Raw genomic sequence first — 16,891 nt, forward strand, 5'->3', positions numbered from 1 at the left:
ACTGGAAACATTATACATTACTGGTAGGAATGCAAAATGGTATAGCTGCTGTGGAAACAGTTTGATGGTTCCTCAATCAGTTAAATACAGAATTACTGTATGACCCAGAAATTCCACTCCTGGGTGTAGACTCAAGAGTACTGAAAACAGGTGTCTGGGTGGCTCAGTCGGTGGGTGTTGCCTTTGGCTTGGGTCATGATCCCGGGGTCCTGGGATCAAGCCCTACATCGGGCTCCTCACTCAGCAGAGAGCCTGCTTCGCCCTCTGCCTACCTCTCTGCCTACTTGTGCTCTCTCTCTGTCAAATAGATAAATAAAATCTTTAAATTAAAAAAAAAAAAGTACTGAAAAGAAATGTTCAAACAAAAACTTATGCAGGAATGTTCATACTGGCACTATTCAGAATAACCAAAAGGTGGAAACCCACATGTTCATCAAATGATGCATGGATGAACAAATGTAGTATATCCATATACAATGCAATATTACTCAGGCATAAAAATGAAGTACTGTTACGTGCTACATGGATGAACCTTGAAAATATTATCTTACATGAAAGGTCAGACATAAAAAGCCAAATATTATGATTCCAATTATATGAAGCACCCAAAATAAGCAAACCCATATAGATAGAAAGTAATTTAGTGGTTACAAGAATTGAGGGATGGGAAGAGAATGGGGAGTGATGTTTAAAGGGTACAGGGTTTCCTTTTGGGGTGATAAAAATGTTCTGGAAATAGACAGTGGAGATGGTTGCACAGCATTGTAACTACTGGTTTATTTTGCCACAATTAAATAAATTTTAAAAAAAAGAATTATCTACACCTATCTTCAATTTCTCTCTTCTATTTCTTTCTTTTTTTTTTTTTAAGATTTTATTTATTTATTTGACAGAGAGATAGCCAGCGAGAGAGGGAACACAAGCAGGGGGAGTGGGAGAGGAAGAAGCAGGCTCCCAGTGGAAGAGCCTGATGTGGGACTCGATCCCAGCACCCTGGGATCACGCCCTGAGCGGAAGGCAGACGCTTAACGACTGAGCCACCCAGGCGCCCCTCCTCTCATTATTTCTTAAACCCACCTTAATCAGGCTTTTCCCTGCATCACTCCATCAACATTAGCCTTGTCAAAGTCACCAATGACTTCCATTTTGCTAAGGCAAATAGTCTGTTCTCAGCCCTCATCTTGAGTGATCATCTCATGTTTTTTTCCCTCAGCTTTACTGAGATGTAACTAACGTATAACATTGTGTAAGTTGAGGGTGTATGCCACAATAATTTGATACAGGCATATATTACAAAATGATTACTGCAATAGGTTAACACATCCATCAATTCTGTTACCTTTTGTGTGTATGTGTGCAGTGAGAACTTTTAAGATGTATTCTCTTTGCAACTTCCAGGTATATACCTGTTAAATATTACTATGTACAGCCACCATGCTGTACATTAGATCCCCAGAACTTATTCATCTTAAAACTGCAGTCTGTATTCTTTGACACCTTCGCCCATTTTCCTCCCCACCCTGCCCCAGCAACCACCAATCTACTTTGTTTCTATGACTCAGTTTCTCAGTTTCAATGACTTGGATTCCTTATTTATGTGAGATCACACAGTATTTATCTTTCTCTGTCTGACTTATTTCACTTAGCATAATGCCCTCAAGGTTCATCTATGTGGTTGCAAATGGTAGGATTTCCTTCTTTTTTATGACTAAGTAACATTCCAAAGTGTGTGCGAGAGTGTGTGCAGTGTAGTGTATACATGGTATACATTTTCTTTATCCATTCATCTGCTGATGGACACTTAGGTGGTTTCCATGGCTTGGCTACTGCAAATAATGCTGCAGTGAACACGGGGATGCAGATACCTCTTTTTTCATTTCCTTCAAATATATACCTACATGTGGGATGGCTGATCACATGGTAGTTCTATTTTAATTTTTCGAGGAACTTCTATGGTGTTTTCCATAGTGGCTGTACCAATTTACATTCCCAACAAGAGTGTACAAGGGTCCTCCTTTCTCCACATCCTTATCAGTACTTGTTATCTCTTGTCTTTTTGATAAGAGCCATTTGATAAGCCATTTGATAAGCTCTTATCAAATCATATAAAGTGATATCAAATGGTATAATGTGATACCTCATTGTGGTTTTGATTTGCATTTTCCTGATGATTAGTGATGCTAAGTACCCTTTCACGTGCCTGTTGTACAGCTTCTTTGGGAAAATATTTAAGGTCCTTTGCCCATTTTCAAATTGTTTTTTACTACTGAATTGTATGAATTCCTTATATATTTTGGAGATTAACTCCTTATCAGGTCTATGGTTTGCAAATATTTTCTCCCATTCCATAAGTTGCCTTTTCATTTTGTTAATCATTTCTTTTGCTATAAAGAGGCTTTTTTAGTTCGATGTCATTCCCCCTTATTTATTTTCCTTTTCTTCCTTGTGGTTTTGGAGTCATATCAAAAAAATCACTGCAAAGGTTCTAACAAAAGAAATAGCAAGGAGTCAACATACAAAAGTCCCTGAAGAGGTGAATGAAGAGAACAAAGGTATCAAATAGATGTGGGAATGAATGAAATGGAAAAGGCGAAGATGACAAAGAGGCTCCAATCTGAGGAAAATCTCGTTGGTTTATTCAATTTTTTTATTAGTATATAAAAAATGTATATGAAGAAACAGAAATAAGTATGAAACTTTTTCAGTTTATTATATTTTATAAAGAAGTAAAATTGTAAGAAATTCTGGAAAACTATAATTTTATGAATAATTTTATGCAACTACATAACATTTGTGTGGTTTTGTTTTGCACTTAGGTGATTATATGTAGGTAATAAATTTATGCATATATTATAAACACATAATAATAAATAAATAAAACACAACATTTTTACTTACAATGATACCAGGAGAATGGACTTTTCATGTACTTGGAAAGAAAATAAAAAGAATGACAGTGCACAGCTAACCTTTAAGGAAAAAAGGGGAAGAAAGAGATATAACAACTTATAAACTATAATAGTAGTTTAGCTATGAATCTAAATAAAAATCATCTAAAGTAAAATTGTAAAGCTTAATGTAGATTCTATCTAGAAGGAAAGTACCTATACAACACTACTGCATAATATTTTATTCAAATTTAGTAAAACATTTCTTGAAGAACCAATGATTATAAACCTATACTTAACCACCTAAAACAAGTTCATTCAGACTCAGTTATTCACAAACAAAACTACTAAATATTTCAGACACAACAATCAGACCTTCATCCCCTCCCCCTTGGAATCTCTGACAATTTAAAAAGCACTAAAATCTAAAACTCACAAAACAAATCCATTTAAAATGTACATTTCAATTAAATATATTAAATGTTTTATAAAGTCATCATTTGCTATTTGGTGTTTAAAATTAAAATTACTTAGATCTATTTTCAGAATTTTACGATCTGCATATTGGACATCTATCTACACACATCCAATCCAGAGCAAATCCTATCTACACCACCTTCTAAATACAATATCCACCCACTTCTCTCCATTCCCCTCTGCTGACAGTGGCAGAGGAGTGATCGAAGCCACACTTACTTTCTCCTGGACTACTGCAATAACCTCCTGATTGGTAACACTCTTGCTCCCCTAACAGTCCATTACGTACTCAGCCACCATATCAGATCATGTAAATTTCCCCATTTAAAATCCTTCCCATTAACACTGCGAATAAAATCCAAACTCCTATCTGGATCCTGCCTTCTTCCAGTCTATTTCCTACTGTCTCCCTTACGGACTTCATACCAGCCACTTCATACCTATCCCTTTATATGCTGAACATGCCAAATGTGTTCCTGCTTTAAGGAAAAACTTCATTTTTTCCTCAAGTCAGAACACGGATCTTGTGAATGGTTCCTTCTGGCCAGTCATTTAGCTCAAGGCTCAAATGTCACTTCCATAGAAAGGCCTTCCCTTATTCAAGATAAAGTAGCGCCCCTAACCAAAACCCACCAGCACTCCTTTCATATAACATTATTTTCTTCATAGCCCCCATTACTCCCAGATATTTTCTCATTAACAAATTTATTTTATTGTCCTTCTCCTACCACTAGCATGAAAGGCCCCAATTAAGAGAACAGGGATATAAGCTGTTATTCACTTATACACCAGTACTTAGAAAAGGACCTGGCACATTAGAGGGCACTCAAAAAATACTATTTGAATAAATTAAATATGATCATTTTGCTGCTATACATATATTAGTGTTCATACTATCAATTACCTCAATTACAGACTTATATTGAGAAATAATTGTGCACAGCTAACCTTTAAGGAAAAAAGGGGAAGAAAGAGATATAACAACTTATAAACTATAATAGTAGTTTAATTATGAATCTAAATAAAAATCATCTAAAGTAAAATTTTAAAGCTTAATGTAGATTCTATCTAGAAGGAAATAATTCAGAAATAATTCAATCTTTATTGAAAGGAAAACACTTTAAAATAATTATAATGGGAAATTATAATGGGAAATGGGAAAAAAATATAATGGCTCAAATATTCAGTAAGAATTCAAAACATCAACACTAATAAAAATCACTGATATAAATCTTTTTTAGTTTTTTTTTAAACATAATGGCTTATATTAAAACATAGCAAACAGAATAAAATTAGGAAATTAAGAGGAAAAAAATACGTTTTTTCTGGCTTATAATCCTAAAAGTAATTACCTCTAACACTGCTACAGTTACTCAAACTCTGAAATTCCATTCGATTATCTTTGAAATATACCTTTATTTAGCATGTTATTTCCTAGAAAAATAACATAATCTTATGTAAGCTTACAAATATTTCAAGTTAGGCCTATTAACGACATCAGAGATTATTATTCCTTCTATTCTAAAAGTCCTATAGGATATTAACAGATGACATAGAATGCTCAGAGTTTATTCTCAGAATGAAATGAGAAATTGTCAATAAAAAGGTAATAAAAAAGAAAAGAACATAAAACTATCCTTTTTGTACTGTGGTACCCATATACACTTCCAAAGTATTTTACTGTTATGCTCAGTTCTGGCTTGTTTTTGAAATGCAATGTAAATAAGTGGCCATCCCAAAACTGAAACCCAAATTTCTAAAATATTGTCCCCTTATAAGTCCACTAAGACTTTTCATAAACTAAATTTTCTTGATATTTTAAAAGATATTTTTTAAATGTCATTTTAGAGACCAAGGCACAAAGGAACCAAATTTTAAATACCATAGAAATACAACCAGGAAGGAATTTGTGAACCCACTCAGAGAAACCCAAATTTGTAGGAATTATAACCAATTCATCTTCAAACTAACACAAGTCATCTTCCTAAAACAGAGATCTGCCCCCTCTCCTCAAAATTCTTTTTTGGCTCCTCTGGCACACAAATCGAACTCCAACTTTTTCAACCCAACGTTCAAGGTCTTACCCAATTTGATCCTGTTCGACTCTTATCTCCCACTATATCCTTTCCTAACCTCAACATACATACACATACACACACACACACACACACACACACAAGTCACACAAATTTCATTAATAGCTACTCCCAGCATTCTCTATCCTTTCCCACCACTGTAGCTTTAAGCTCTTCCTCCCGCCTTCATTTCTCTTCTGCTATATAACCTCCTATTCCAAATCTTGCCCAGCTTTCAAAACTTGGCTCCACTCCCACTTACTCTAAGAAGCTATCTAAAATCTGCCCCAAAGTAGTATCTCCCTTTCCCACACTATCACAGCACTTAATGTGTAACTAAAAGAACATAATACCTTCCGCTTAATAGCATAATTATTTAAATATATGTCTATCCCCACTCTTTTCTTCATTGTATTCCCTCATTGACTAATACAAAGCAGAAATTAAATAGTTGTTGAATTAAACTGAAAGATTCTGATTATTCAGCCTAGTATATAACACAGCACCGAAGTATGTCAGACACTCAATACATGTTCACCAAATAAATGAATACCTATTTCCTAGTCCAGTAAATCCCAGAGTAAGAAAATAATTATCTGTATTTTTAAAAGATCAGTTGCAGCAAGAATTAAGTACTTAAAGTAATGAGAAACTTACCAGAGTAAATCTGAATCCTTTGGGAGAGGGCTGAAGTGTTAATTTTATACATGCAGGAAGCAGGCTCAAAAATGTGAAACAAAAGCTAAAAAAATGAATGAAAATAAAACATTTGTTTTCTTTGTAGAGGTATGTAATTAAAATAAGATAGTATTTTTTAATATAAGGATCGCATTACTTACCAACTTGTTTATTTCAAATTAAAGGGTTTTCTATTTGTTAAATGTAAATTTAACAGCAAATAATATTTAAATAAAATCCATGCATTGAAATATTTACACACTTTTATACTTGATTATATAAGACAGAAAAAATATTACAGTGCTTATGTTATTTATAGAAAAGATACACAAAGATAGATAGCTAAAGTCAATTCTCAAACATTCAAAATAAGAAAACACTACCAGGCATAGACAATATATATTTGTAACACAAACATTCACAAAATTAACTCACAAGAGAACCTCTCACAAAAGTTGATTATCTGATTTTCAGCCCATGGTAAATCAGAAAGAACAAGTTAGAAAGGGAGTGGGCAGCTGCTAGAGCTTCTCCTAGTGACGGCTGATGGGCAGGGAAGAAAAGGAACTCAATGAGCAGAGCCATGTGGAGCCATTTAGTACCAGGGCAAACAGCTTTTGCAAGCCCTGAGGACAAGTACTCTAAAACAGCACAGTAATGATTTTCCCATTGTTGGTGGCTTTGTGATGTGTCAACTTGGCTTGGCTGAACTATGGTTCCCTGAATTCTCTCTCCAGCACGCTGCCAGCTACAGTGGGCTACAAGGGATATTCTCAAAAGACCTGGAGGACAGAGGGAGGCAGCACCATTGTGTAGCGTGCACACACAAACCTTCTCCCAGTTATTCAAACACTAATCTTGGTGCTGCTAGGACGAGATTTTGCAGATGTAATGAAAGTCCCTATTCAATTGATTTTAACTTAATCACAAGGGAGATTCTTGGATGGCCTGATTTAATCAATTCGAAGACTTTTTTAAAAGAGAGCTTAGGCCTTCCCTAAATTCAGATTCCAAACAGCAACTGGGTTCAACTGGGTTCGAACTGCTCTTCCTTCCTCTTCGATCTCCCTTCTTTAATGCCTGCCTTGTGGACTTCCAGTTTATTCAGTCAGACCCCATGACAGTATAAGCCAATTCCTTGTAATAAATTCACACACACACACACACACACACACACACACACGCACACGCACACACGCACACACACACACACACCCTTCCTACTCATTCTTCTCTGGCTGAACCCTGACTGATACACCACTGAAAATCATGACTCTTCAAGATAATGTTTAATCATGTTTAATCACAGTAGACTTTGTTTAAGGGGGAGAGAAACAGGTTAACAATCCAGAAAGATTATCACTTAACATATTTCAAATGAAGGTTTTGGTATATAGAGGGATAGGTTTATGTTATGTAGAAAATTCACTAACAAAAAACACCTCATTCCCTAACGATGCCAGGTAAATGACATATTACCCTAACACTTTTAGAGACCAGCTATACGACACTATATACAAACTCTGTATCTCTTACCTGATTACTATCTGGATGTGACGTGGCAAAATATCCTTGATCTTCAGAAAGATACTGAAGCTGCACCAAATATTGGCTACTTTATCCTTAAAAAAGATTTGTTAGTTTTACATTCTGATATAATTGAAAGAAATATTAAACTCTATGAAAGTACAGCCCATAATCTCTAAATAAACTTTTGAGACATAAAGCTTTTGTTCACAATTTTACAACTCAGTTGCTTAAACTCTCCAAGGAATACACACAAACACATACACACACACACACACACAAGCATTTTTCATTTTTTGCAATGGGAGTTGACCTAAATCACTAGCCAACCATAATCTAGACATTCCCAAGAAATGTTTATTATTTTCCAAAGAGCAGCACACTATCCCTAAATACTTAAGTTATTCATCTTCGGAAATTCTTCTAGGAAATCTTTTTTCCTAATTTGTAGAACATACATTTTTTGACCCATCTTATCACACACCTGAAATTATCTCAATTATAACCTATCAGCAACTCACAATGACAAGAGTTAATTGCTAATAAATCAAGGCATTTAAAGACATTAGCAGTTGTGGTAGGATCACTTTCAAAATTAAATTTGTAACTACAGCTCTCTGCCTGTGAAACCCATCTTCTACACAGCTGCTTAACTCACAGCTGTGTAAGCATAACATCAAGAAACTATCACTGACAACTGTACCATCCCACTTCCCTCTGTCGATCAAAGAAAATCCTCTTCAGATTTTGAGGGCAGTAAGTGAATGGAGGTGACCAGCAACACCATCAACCATGTATGATACTCATTTTAATAATTATCATGATAAATACTATTTCTAAAATGGAAGGCAAGGCAGATAACCAAGCAGCTTAGATGGAGAATTAACTTTTCTTTATATAGGTTTTAAGGTTAGAGGAAATATAAAGAAGAACACAATTTTCAAAATTCAAGCCACAGCTCTGCCATGTACAAGCTACATGAATCTCTGACCTCAGTTTTCTGATCTGTTAAATGGATACAATAGCTACCTCAGTGAGAGCTATTATAAGATTCAAATAAAATCACATGTGAAGTATGTGGCACCTAATAAGTAAGAGTGATGACAATAATAGTGATTATTTGTGATTATCAATAGCAGCAGTATCCCCATCAACATATAAGTCGCGTATTCCTGTTCCATCACAACAACACCTTGATCTCTTTCAAAATGCTCGTACCATCTTCCTATAGATCCACTGAAAGATAAGAGAATCTACAGCAATTTACATATTCAAAAATTAGAAAGATATATATGCTTTGCTAATTCTTTTTAAAAGAAATGTTTATCAAAAGCAAATTATAAATATATTGTCTCTGTCTAACTTTATTAAAAGGCCTTTTTGTTTCAGAAAAATGGTTTGTTTAATTTAATTACTAAGTCTAAATCAACAAATTATCCATGTAATAAAAGTTTAACAAGAGTGATTAAGCTAGCATTAAATGAAATGAAAGATTCTCATTAAAAATTACTATGGATGAAGGTTATATAAGGAATTATGAGATCTAGCTGAAGCAAACATGATTATTAGTTTAATAAATAATTTCCTAAGACTAAAAAGAGAATATAAACCAAAAAATTACAGGGCTGTTAACTTTGTAGCTGCAACTTCTCATGCTGTCTTTCACTATGGATCCTATTTCATTAGAAAAATATATAATTGAATTATGGGTTTCATGATAGCATAAATATTATCTATTCATGTAATGTACTAGAAATAAGCTGAGCTAGAGGTTATATACTGGATTAAGTATGACTGCAAGGAATGACTGCAAGGAGAGCAGCTAAAGTTACTATTCCTTTTGTGTCTTCTGTATGAAATCCCCAGAGGTCACAGCAAAGGGAGCGTTAACAGAAAGGAGTGAGCAGAAAATTTCTAAACATACCTCAAATAATCCACGATCAACTGGGAAGAGTCTTCTTAGAACTTGCAGCAGTTGCTCCCTTTCTGTAAAGAATGGCAGCCAGCAGAGAATGAAGGAAGCCACAACTGTACAAGCTAGCTTAATTAACAACACAAACCTAGAACAAAAACAAAGGTACCCAGTAAGACAGGGAGAGATTAATAATTCTGAGAAATCAGTCTCAGTCTCACTAAAGATAATAAATACAAACGTATAGTAATGATAAATCTATGCTACTAACAAAGGCTTAATATGGGAGTCTACTCAAATCAGTTAAGAAATTCACAATTATTAAGATGTATAGCTCTCCAACATAAAGACTATCACCATCTTAATTAACATTTAACTTGTATGCCTTTCCAATGCAGCCATGAAGAAAAATGTCAAACTGGGATGTATTTCTAATAAGTATAAAATGTAATATGCTCTAAATGGGTGAAATCCTATAGCAATGCTCTAACAAGCCAATCCACATTACCTCCAGTAAAAGTACCTTGATCAAAATATTTCTCTAGTTAGGAAGATTTAAAACAAAATAATATAAAACATGACTTAATCTCTCTTCCAACTCACCCCACAGTCAACACGTTAGTAAGAAATCACTTAAAGGCAAAATAAAGGACCATCTTCTTTCTGGTAAGTATGCCAAATAAATTCTCTGAAGTACATTTAAAAATTCTGTTGTTTAAAAGCCACTCACCCCTTTCCTTTTAGGCCTTTTTTAAAACACTTGCCAAGTAGAAAGCAAAAAAATGGCAAGGAGTGGTAAAGTTCCATCTGTTTATAATTTATAGCTAAACAAAATGCCAGTGAGCCTAGCAGGTCCCAGTCACAAGATACTCCAAGAACACCCCACAAAGCAAAGCCAAGACTCACGGAATTATATATGTTCCTATGTCAAGGAAATTATCTCAATAATTAAGAGATAGATCTTGAATTTTATAAAGCATATTTCTTATGTGATTTTAAAGTAATATATAATGAAAGATATTTCTAAACAGAAACTGAAAGTACTGAAGTGATAAACTAATATGAAATTGTATATAATGGCCTCAAATATATTAAATCAACTGCTAAAGAACAACTGATTTGTTTAGATTTAAAAGATCACTAAATAGTTAACACATAGCTTTGCTTCTGCTAGACTATTTCACAATATTACTATAACAGCACACCAAAATCTAGAAAATAAAACGCTCCAAAGTAAAACACACACACACTTACTGTTATCACCATACTTTCCTCTATAATATGCATCAATATTATAAATTAATATGTCCTTGATCAGAAACTAATAACCTTATTATAGTAAAACAACATCACAAATAGATTTTGCAGTTCAAAATGGTTGAGCTGAGCTCTCATGTTTACCTCCTCTCCTTCCCGAGACCCCCTGAAAATGATAGGGAATTTTATTTATTTATTTTTTAAAGATTTTATTTATTTATTTGACAGAGAGCAAGAGCAGCAGGCAGAGGGAGAGGGAGACGCAGGCTCCCCACAGAGCAGGGAGCCCAATGCAGGGCTCAATCCCAGGACCCTGGGATCCTGACCTGAGCCAAAGGCAGACACTTTAACCGACTGAGCCATCCAAGCACCCTGATAGGGAATTTTTAAAGTAAATATTCACAGCTATAAAGAGAATAGGAAGATGGGTTACAACAGATGAAGATTTCAACACACTTCTAGAAGACAGAGGACATAGAAACGTAACAAATAAAATAGGATGAAGAAGCCAGAGCTTAGACAATACAGAGGAAGCCTGAGCAAGGAAGGAGCCAATCCACTCTGCAACCCCCTAGAGAACTCAAATAAAACACAAGTAGGTTAGAGTGCTTGAGTAACATATTGAAAAGAAAACAGGAGGATTAAATGAAAATGCCCACATGGAGAGGTCAAATTCCACCTTACTCCTGTGCAGAGATTATCCGGCAACCAAATATTTACCCCCCAGGCAACAGATGAAGGAATATTTCTCCAAAGAAATGGAATTAACTATCCAGGGCAGCTAGTGTAGAAGTGAACACCACAGTGCAAAATCTCCACATTCTGACACTTATGGAGCCCAAAATGTTCTGGCCAGCTCCCTGCCCACTTACCCTACAATGGGCCAAATACAGAGAGAACTCACATGCAACTTTTTCTTCTGCTTTATTCTTAAATAAGAATAGATATATTAGAACCAAACAGATACATTAAAGAAAAAACTATAATAAGAAAAAAAAACAAAATGAAAAGGGGAAAAAATTAACCCTAGTAGAATGGAAATAATTCAAGGAATAGTAGAAAAAAAGAGTAAATTCAAACTTCAGATAGGGTTAATAAAACAAACGAAATTTAATAGAAGTATTAGAGAGAAAACTCTCACAAATGTTGAACCAAAGATACCAATCACAAAGGAATATCTATTGTGCTGTCTCTCTTATATAAAGTCCAGAATAAGAGGAAAACTAAACTGTAAGATTAGCAGTTAGCATGTGGCTATCTTTGGGAAAGGAAGAGAAAAGTACTTGGGGGTTGTACGAGTGTAGATTTTGCATACAAGCAATGTTCTGTTTTTTTGACACAGGTAATAGTCTGTCAATGCACTGAGCTACACATTTACATTTTGTGCACTTTTCTATATGAGTGTTAATTTCAAAGTAAACATAGTTTTAAAAATCTTACAATTTTTTTTCTTTATATCAGTGTTCTCGATATTATCAGAGTATCAGATGGCCATGATCCCAAAACGCTGAACAAAAAAGTCAACGTGGAAAGTGGACAGAATAAAAACTCTGATTTAAATCTTTTTCAAGTCCTTTGATAAATACGCGTTAAATTTGTTATAACTAAAACAGATTGGCTTCAAAAGGAAAAGCTATTAATCAATCACGTTGCTGTGGATTATGTCTTTTTTTTTCCTTTTGGGACAGATGGGGACAGACAGTAACAGTTAACATATCAGAAGACAAACTGGAGAGCCATGCCCAGATTCTATCAACTTTCCTCTAAGATTTGTTTGAATGTTCCTTATTTTACACTTCAAAAAATTACACACATAAAATCCACATAGATTCTAATTATTCAATTTTAGTTCCCCAAAGCTTGCAGTTACCACTATCTGTAAGAGAAACATTTTGGTTTAAAACTCAAAAAACTGTAAGATTGTCTTCCTTTTGTCAGTGTCGGATGACAATTACAAAAGATAGAAGATAGGTGATACCTCTTTAGAATTAGGAGAGCATAACCATACTTGGCACTCTTTTCTAACTCTCCAGAAGAGCTAATCCATGACCAACATTTCGTTCCCAAGCTAAAGGGTGTAAACCAGCAATTCTACTTTCAATAAATCTGTACTTTACCCTTCAAGTAAAAGCTTGGTGAAAAGACTCTTTTATATTGTTGTAAAAAATAGTTTATATAATCAAGTACTCTAGCAAGTAAGACATTACTGGATGACAACATTATACACAGTGAGCCCAGATTTCAAAATATGCATCTGACTTCATTTCTGAATTAGTAAAGGATACTGAAAATGTCCATAGTCGATAAGAATAAGGCCTGGATACAGCAATATGCATAATGCATTAGCAATCTGTAAAGAAAAACATTGTGAAATACAAAAGTAACGTTACTCAAATCAAAAAGGGTAAAATTGCTGTTTGATTTAACACAGCAAATGTTCCCCTCTCACCTTCTATTTATCAAAATATTCCTTTTTACAAAACAATTCTCTAAATACTGAAGTTTTATGAAGGTGACATAGGATACCTCAGTAAAAAGGAAAAAAATCACTAAAAGGTATTTGTCAGAGAAAGCACTTTTAGATATACAAATCAAAGAAGTTCATCTATGATTAACCCGTATAAAATGACCCAAAGGAATATCGGTTAAATGGGAATAAGAGAATATACGGTGACTTTTCAAAATGCCTTCCAGTTTAGTCATTCTCACAAGCTAACTCAAAATTCAGATTTACCAATAAAACCATAAATTCAGCATGTTGTGTAATTCAGCAGTACATAACTTCTCAAATTCACTGCATCTTATTACTAAAGCTGAACATTAAAATTATTAGTCTAAGATAAGTTGATATTTTCTAAATGAAAATTAACTGACAAAAGAATCACTTTCTACAGTAGTCTATTGCCCAAAGCATGGCTTCTATAAGCTCTATACTCTTTTTTTTTTTTTTTTTTTAAGATTTTATTTATTTATTTGACAAAGAGAGACAGCCAGCGAGAGAGGGAACACAAGCAGGGGGAGTGGGAGAAGAAGAAGCAGGCTCCCAGCGGGGGAGCCTGATGTGGGGCTCGATCCCAGAACGCGGGGATCACACCCTGAGCCAAAGGCATATGCTTAACAAATGAGCCACCCAGGCGCCCCGAAGCTCTATACTTTAATACTTAAGCCAATAAAACACTGCAGAGATGACATTTCAGGGTGCTTTAAACCTTACCTTTTTCTTGGTTGAGATTTCTTTTAAACAACAACAGTATAAAACCACTGCAGGTATATAAATCAGCAAATCAGCAATTAACACTGAAAAAAAAAGTAAATCATTTTAAACATGAGTTCATCAGGATTTACAATAACCTATTAAATGCCGCCCTCCCCCCTTCCAACCTCAAGTGGGAATTCTGTTAACAGAAGGCTCTCAGCCACTCTGAACAAGGCCTTTACATCTAGCCCTTCCCATTCGTTCCTTTACCTGTGCCCAATTTCAATTTCTATGGTGCTACAATCATGATTAAGAGTCTCTTAATTTTCTCTAACAAATTCACACATTAAATCAATCAGATGTATCCAAAACTAATTCCCTCTTTGCTTTGAGACATAAAAATTAAGAATACTCTAAGAAAAGGAAAACAGCATTTTTCCCCAGCATCTGTATACTCCAAATTATCTGGTGTGAAGTGTACCTCAAATGTGGCAAATCATGTAAGAATTCTTTTATTAAATGTTAATATTTATAAAAACGGCATAAACTTTTGCTACTTAATGCATATAAAGAACTTGACAGACCCAGGTAAGAGGGAAACTGAAAACAAAGTTTAAAATTTAAAAAAAAAAAATTCTAATTTGGAATGTTCAGTCCTTTTAGAACAAAGAAAAACAAATACATTAAGTTCTTCAAATACAACATAGCCATCCAAAGGCCTATTTTTTTCTTGTTTCACACTAGTGTCCAAAATAAGGTAAATGACAGTAAACTGTCAGTTTTAGATGCATGCAATCTATTTTTAGCTCTAGATACCACGTTTAAGATGATACCAACAAAATGGAACATATTCAACGGAGCACAACCTGAGGCTGCAAGCCATAATTACATTCAACAAGCTGGCCATCTAAGAAATAGTTAACGTATCTAAGAATATTTAACCTGGAGAAGAGGTGACTTCAAATGTCAGTAGGGTCAGCCCTGTTCTATGTAGCCCAAGGAAACAGAACCTAAAGTGATGAGTGGAGGTGTAACATAAGAAGGAAGTGCTTAGGGGTGCATGGGTGGAGCAGTCAGTTGGGTGACTGACTCTTGGTTTCTGATGGCGTTGCGGTCTCAGGGTCGTGAGATCAAGCCCTATGTCGGCTCCATTCTTGGCATGGAGTCTGGTTGGGATTCTCTCTCCCTCTCCCTCTGCCCCTCCCACTCATGCATGTTCTCTCTCTACCTTTCAAAATAAACAGGGGCGCCTGGGTGGCTCAGCCGTCAAGCGTCTGCCTTCAGCTCAGGTCATGATCCCAGGGTCCTGGGATCGAGCCCTGCATCGGGCTCCCTGGTCCGCAAGAAGCCAGGTTCTCCCTCTCCCACTCCCCCTGCTTGTGTTGTCTCTCTCTCAGTCTCTCTCTCCATCAAATAAATAAATAAAATCTTTAAAAAAATAAATAATAAATAAATAAATCTTTTAAAAAAGGAAAAGAAAAGAAGAAAACGTTTAATGACTAGGGCTCTCTGAAAATAGAAGAGACTGTTTCTAAAGGCTGTGAGTTCCCTGCAGACACAGGTACTGTTTCAGAAGTTAAGTAATCTTCCAGTGAGTATGAAGTTCAGAGAGGATTAAAGTACTGATGAGGGGGAAAGGAGAATGGTAGGCAGAGGGAAGACAGGCAGGATAATCTCTTAGGCCTGAGATTCCATGACTGGATGAATGATAAAGCAAACAAACCCTGAGTAAATTTAAACTAATTAAGGATAAGGTGGAGAAGAGCATTAAAGTCTAAGTCATGCAAAGCTTTTAAAGAAATGGGGGAGGGCGGGGGGCGGTGACCTGGTGGCTCAGTTGGATGAGCACCTGCCTTCGGCTCAGGTCATGATCCTGGGGTCCAGGGATTGAGCCTCACATTGGACTCCCTGCTCAATGGGGAGTCTGATTCTCCCTCTACCCCTCACCCCACTCTCAAGCTCTCTCTCACTCTCTCAAATAAATAAAATCTTAAAGAAAAAAAAAAAAAAAGAGTCCAACTCTTGATTTCAGCTCAGGTCATGATCTCAGGTGGTGAGATGGAGCCCTGCATCAGGCTCCATGCTCAGCTTTTTTTTTTTTTTTTTTTTAAAGATTTTATTTATTTCTTTGACAGAGAGAGACAGCCAGCGAGAGAGGGAACACAAGCAGGGGGAGTGGGAGAGGAAGAAGCAGGCTCATAGCGGAAGAGCCTGATGTGGGGCTCGATCCCATAACTCCGGGATCACGCCCTGAACCAAAGGCAGACGCTTAACCGCTGTGCCACCTAGGCGCCCCCATGCTCAGCTTTTAGTCAGCTTGAGATTTTCTCTCTCCCTCTCCCTCTGCCTCTCCCCCTGCTCATGCTCTCTCTGAAATAAATAAATAAACCTTTAAAAAAAATTAAGAGGAAATCAGGGGCACCTGGCTGGCTCAGTCAGAGGAGCACACAATTCTTGATCTCGGGGTGGTGAGTTTGAGCCCCACATTGGGTGTAGATTACTTAAATAAATAAACTTATAACAAAAAAGCTTTTAAAGAAATCTCTTATTACTTTCAAGCTCTTAGAACACCACACAATAGATGCTCAATAAACATTTGTTGAATGGATTATTTAATTTAGCAAAAATGCACAGCAATACAATGTATGAGATACAACCAAAAGGTTTACTTTGAGAAAAAGGTGAAAGGGATGTGGAATTAAGATATTAAAGCAGCAAACAACTAGAACTTCATATATGGCTATCTGACTTCAGGTAAGCTATTACCATGACTCAACTGTGCCTCCACCTCCTCAGATTAAAGTAAAGTTAATAATAGTATTTAGCTCACTTGGGTGTTGAAAGAATTGAGATAGTAATAAGTGAAAAGCACCCACAAAGA

The 16,891-nt window shown here is 35.6% G+C and overlaps 1 protein-coding gene across 11 annotated transcripts in view; it reads right to left on the reverse strand.

The window, feature by feature from the left end:
• The window catches only part of ALG6 (ALG6 alpha-1,3-glucosyltransferase), a 58,418-nt gene that overhangs the window by 12,425 nt on the left and 29,102 nt on the right, over positions 1 to 16,891 (reverse strand). For all 11 annotated transcript variants that reach the window (XM_044383789.3, XM_044383780.3, XM_026497928.4 and 8 more), the window contains 7 exons: positions 14,029 to 14,111; positions 13,100 to 13,164; positions 10,288 to 10,473; positions 9,570 to 9,705; positions 7,655 to 7,740; positions 6,098 to 6,182; positions 2,899 to 2,969 (listed from right to left, as the gene is read on the reverse strand). In XM_044383789.3, coding sequence (XP_044239724.1) covers positions 2,899 to 2,969; positions 6,098 to 6,182; positions 7,655 to 7,740; positions 9,570 to 9,705; positions 10,288 to 10,473; positions 13,100 to 13,164; positions 14,029 to 14,111 — 712 coding nt within the window. The remainder of the gene's footprint in view (positions 1 to 2,898; positions 2,970 to 6,097; positions 6,183 to 7,654; positions 7,741 to 9,569; positions 9,706 to 10,287; positions 10,474 to 13,099; positions 13,165 to 14,028; positions 14,112 to 16,891) is intronic.

Source organism: Ursus arctos, unplaced genomic scaffold (assembly GCF_023065955.2).
Source record: "Ursus arctos isolate Adak ecotype North America unplaced genomic scaffold, UrsArc2.0 scaffold_12, whole genome shotgun sequence".
Lineage (NCBI taxonomy): Eukaryota > Metazoa > Chordata > Mammalia > Carnivora > Ursidae > Ursus > Ursus arctos.